This window comes from Stegodyphus dumicola, chromosome 6 (assembly GCF_044657685.1).
Source record: "Stegodyphus dumicola isolate Sdum_Otavi_A_Nest chromosome 6, ASM4465768v1".
Lineage (NCBI taxonomy): Eukaryota > Metazoa > Arthropoda > Arachnida > Araneae > Eresidae > Stegodyphus > Stegodyphus dumicola.
The window spans coordinates 185,442,623-185,447,556 of NC_140773.1; the positions used below are offsets into that span (position 1 = coordinate 185,442,623).

At 32.0% G+C, this 4,934-nt stretch overlaps 1 protein-coding gene across 1 annotated transcript; it reads left to right on the plus strand.

Moving 5' to 3' along the window:
• Positions 1–1,195: 1,195 nt before the first annotated feature.
• LOC118182368 (epithelial sodium channel subunit alpha-like) lies at positions 1,196–4,423 on the plus strand. Its single transcript, XM_035351705.2, has one exon. It carries the CDS (start codon positions 1,453–1,455, stop codon positions 3,169–3,171), a length of 1,719 nt encoding a protein of 572 aa, XP_035207596.1. The 5' UTR covers positions 1,196–1,452; the 3' UTR covers positions 3,172–4,423.
• Positions 4,424–4,934: the final 511 nt, after the last annotated feature.

Sequence of the window (4,934 nt, forward strand, 5' to 3'; positions counted from 1 at the left end):
TTTACCGCTCGGCCGCTGGTGGGCCCGGAATGTTTTAAGAGAAAGGATTTTATATTCATCCCCAAATGAAACAAAATACATATAACCCTAGACGACTAGCCTGTTCTGCAGCCGAGAATCAAATCCAAAAAATATTACCGAAAAGAAATTGTAAAATATTCAGTGATTTTATGCAATCGGCGACAGATGATTCTTGTTTACGTGACATTCTCTATCAAAGATATTTCAGACGGAACAACAAATTCTTAAATGCTTAGTTCATGTAAAATCAGATTTTCTTTCATTATTCAACGACTGAAAAAATAGATTTATATACTTAATTAATAGTTTTGAAATTAATTTGCATTCTTATTCCTTTCCTCACAGCATAAACACATTTATAAAGCGATTCAACGCTATGATCACACAGATAATAACTAAACGGATTTTAAAACGAAAAATAGCCTTGACGTATAATTTGACAGAAAGAAATATAAGTCAACGGAAATCGATCATCTGAAGCTCATTTTTTGCATCGACAAGTGAATCGATTTCAGTTTTAACCTTCTAAGATGTAAAATTGATTGCGTCTAATTTGTTCTATACCGGAAAGAACTGCTATTCGTACACTATCGTAGCTTACTTCTAATTTAAAACTTATTTCCTTTTATTGACATTTAAATGGCGACTCTGGAGACTATGTTTACTATGCTCCTATCAATATTTACATGAAGTGAATACGAATTATATCAGTGGCAATTTTTATCAGAAAAGCTAATACATTGGATGTGAGAATACAGCAAAACTGACAGTGTGTGGTATTTGTAGTTGTACTAAAACACGTAACGGTAATTTAAGCATAAATGGACAAAAATCAATATTCATTATTTAATGTAGGGGATATGAAGACAAGCATTAGGTTATGAAATATGAAAATAGTGTACTCTAAGCAATAACTTACGTAGAGAAGTTGCTAGTTATATTTTTGCTATGAAATTATTATCAACGTTTCTCTTCGCTTTGTAATTTTTATGCTTTTTTGTCATTAGGTAAAATAATCTCTAAAGCCATTCCGCAGCGCTGAGAGATATCTATGAAAAATTAATTGGGGGAAAAACAGGATACGCCTTCCATTACCTGATGAGTTGTCTTTAGGAATGAGAAGTCTTTAACACTCCATTTAAAGCGTACTTCCGTTTGCAGCGTACAACAAAAGTTATTAAGCTGTGCAGGTTTATAAAGTGTAAAGTAGAAACGTATAAGATAAGGCATACAATTCATCAGAAATCTTCTGCAAGTCTATTAAGAAATGGTAATGAAAAAGCTCATTAGCATTTAAATCGTCTTTTTTATCATAAGGTCTTGGAATTCATATTTCATATATGAACTGTTGATAAAAAAGATAATCTCTAAAATATATTCAATCCGAAAATTTACTTGAGCCAATTTATCATCTCTAACAGTTCTTAAATTATGCATACCTCACAAATACCAAAAGCTGATAGTTGGAGTACAGTTAGTAGTGTGAGTTCACAGAGTGACGAAACTAGTTTTGCTAGCAGAATACATGTAAAATTTAGGTTAGGTTCTGAAGAAGATAGTCCTTCAGATATCAGCTATTCTGAAAGAATAAAATGCGAAGTGGATCAGCTGTCTCATTCCGTATCTCCTAAAAAACATAGATTCAAGGAAAAAGTAAAAGAAATAATAAGACATAAAAAATCGTCTGCTAAAGATGAAGAAGACGAAATTATCAATGCAAAAAACATCAGAGAAGTGACAGAAAAACTATTGCGAAAGTCATCAGTCTACGCTGTGTCTCAAGTTGGCCATTCAAAATCCCCCATTCGAAAAATTTTGTGGGTGTTAGTGCTTATTGCTGGACTCTTGGGCTGTAGTTATCAGATTTATCGTTTCCTATCATTATACTTCCAGTATCCAGTTGTGGTTAATCTAGAAATAGAAAATAAATGGAGTTTGAGTTTTCCTGCGGTTACGTTATGTAATTTGAATCGTATGAAAAAGAAACACCAACGATGTATGGAAAACAACAAGTCTTTAGAAAACTGTCAAGGTGGATATGGAACAGCGACTGCTTCTGGAAGTTCCATCTCAATATCCGAAGGGCGAGCGATCTCATCCTGCTCACAATTATTTACTGGTACTTATGACAGTACAAGAACTGAGTTGATGGGGTTTCTGGCAAAGTATTCGGGTATGAGCGAGGAAAAACGGAAAGCATTTGGAAGTCAACCAGAAGACTTTATACAGTCTTGTTCATTCAATGGTGAACTTTGCTCTGCAGCTGATTTCAAGTCTTTCTCAAATTTAAAATACGGGAACTGCTTTATGTTTAACAGGGTTAATGAAAGTCAAGAAAAAGTGTTGAAAACTTCTGCTATAGGATCCAGGTCGGGCTTAGAAGTCATACTCGACCTAGATCTCCACGAGTATTTACCAGTTACATCGAGTGTTGGCTCCAGAGTCATAATTCATGATCCAAAAGAAGATCCCACTCCAGAAGAAGACGGCATAAATATAAGTCCTGGCTTCGAAACTGCTTTATCATTAAAACAAAGTGCTATTAAAAGACTTCCATATCCCTACAGAGACAATTGTGCTGACTATATGTCGCCGAATAATCCCTATGGTAGCAGTGTAAGCAACTGTGTACGATCGTGTATTCAGAAACAAAATTTTGCTGAGTGTGCTTGTGTGGATCCTACGCTTGCATATGCTAATGAATATAAACATTGTAACATGACCGATAAAACTGACTCTTGTTGTCTTGATAATGTTCTAGATTCGTTAGTAAGTGAAGGATTACCTTGCGAATGCCCACTTCCTTGTTTTTCTTTGAATTACGACATCCGTTCTTCAACAGCTGTTTGGCCTTCTGAAGCAGCGTATTTCAAATACAAAACTGGAATAAAACAGGAAGACTTAATACATTTGAATTCTTATCGGAAAGGTCTAGCTAAACTTAAGGTATTTTATTCAACACTTCAGAGATCTACCTACGAGCAAAAGCCTATGTTTGAAGATTCAGAACTTTTTAGCCACCTTGGTGGCGAGTTGGGATTATGGCTAGGACTGTCTTTAGTAGCAGTGTTTGAATTAGTAGAAAACTTGTTATATTTATGCAAGTATTTTATTGCTAAATCAACAGCATCCCGTAACCCTCATCAATAAATCTTTTCGAGGGCACAGATGAAAACATTTCTACATAAATTTGAAATATTATATTTTCTAAATGTACTCTACTTCCTTTCACATTTGGCATTTGAAATCTGTGAATCATAAAATCTGTTTTTTCATTCTTATGCTTTATGAACGTTTTGCTTTAACTACAACGTAAAGGAATTGTATATAAGGAGCGGAAGTGTTATGCCCATTAGGGGTTCGAAGTGGCCTTAGGCAGAATTCTTCAAATATATTTCCTAATTTTTTTATGTAAGAAATATCTTTATCGAAGTCCTTTCAAAACTTTTGCGCCATGCTACCACATCATTCATTATCTTTTGAAAGTGTTGCAAATGCATGAAATATATAGTGTTTGATTTTTCCTGAACACAGGATCACGGAGGCTGTCTTAAAGCGTACCTGTTCACTAAACATAAGATTTCAAAATTATATTTAAAATTTAACTAATTTATGATTAATTAACAGGTGAGTGATTTTAAAATAACAAATGTATGTCTTAATATGTTATATCTTTTTTATGGTGTAATTAGATTCAGATTTAAATATATTTAATGTGTAATATGTTCAACTGTTAGGTTTTATGATCTTTTCAGGATTACTTTAATTCGTGAAAGATGCTTCTAATGCCATATATTACGTACATGTGCAAAATTGTTTGGATTAAAATTTTTTTAGTAATCCTTTTAGTAGAGTTCAGTATAAAATTTGTACATTGAATTTTAAGAAGTGTAAGAATGAATTTCAGAAATATTGTCAATTTGGTAATAATCGCAAAAAAAATCTACAAGACAAATTAGAAACTTTAAATTCATTATAAGCTTGCTGAATTTATTATGAAATTGCAGAATAATTTTCATTATTTTTAAGATAATGACCTATATTTAAGGAACCTTTTTGATAAACTGTATTGCTAGCGTTGTTTTTATCTTACCAATATGTTGCTGCTTAAAATGTGAAGCAGGTATTATAATAATAGAAAATGTATAATGAAAGTAAAACCAACGAAATTGTTTTTTCCAATTTGCATTTCATTGTATAATATTCAGATAGATTATCATTGAAAAATACACACGGAAGATATATTTTGAAAAAGAATGTATATATTAACATGTATATTATTTAGTTCATAGATCTGAGTGATTCTACTTACATTATGGTGATTCATTCTTTCGTGTTATTTAAGACACATGTCCTAGCCATTCTGAAGACAAAATTAAAATTCAGATTTAGAATGATAAAATGCTTGCATTTTTTATTATGTTACTTAAAATATATTATAAGATGACAATTCATCGAATGTTTAAAGAATTAAAGGACTTAATATTTGTAATTAGTTTTTACTAGTACAAAATTTGATTGCTTAATGCGTTAAAGTAATTCACATTTCAGTGTTATTAATATGCGATCTACCGCTTTTAGTTAATTATTTATTTTTTAAGATGGCGTCACTAATTTACTAGTAATTTTAGATGACTATTTATTTTTTAAAACTATTTATTTATTATATTTATAAATTTTAAACTGTTTTTTAAATGCCACTAGATGCTGGGCGACTTTAAAGCAACTTTTAAGCAAAAGTTTCTACACAACATGCGGAGAACTCCACCGCAAATGCTTCTCCGTTATCTCGTGCAAGCATGGTAGAGATCTGTTAATGAAAGTGATGACTATTCTTTGCTCATATTTATAATATATGTGACAGAACGACAGTAAAATGGCCCTTCCAAAGGCCACATTTTAAGGGCCATTTT

Bases quoted from the DNA above. Each gene is read 5' to 3' on its own strand.
- LOC118182368 (XM_035351705.2), top strand. From the start codon at position 1,453: ATGCATACCTCACAAATACCAAAAGCTGATAGTTGGAGTACAGTTAGT.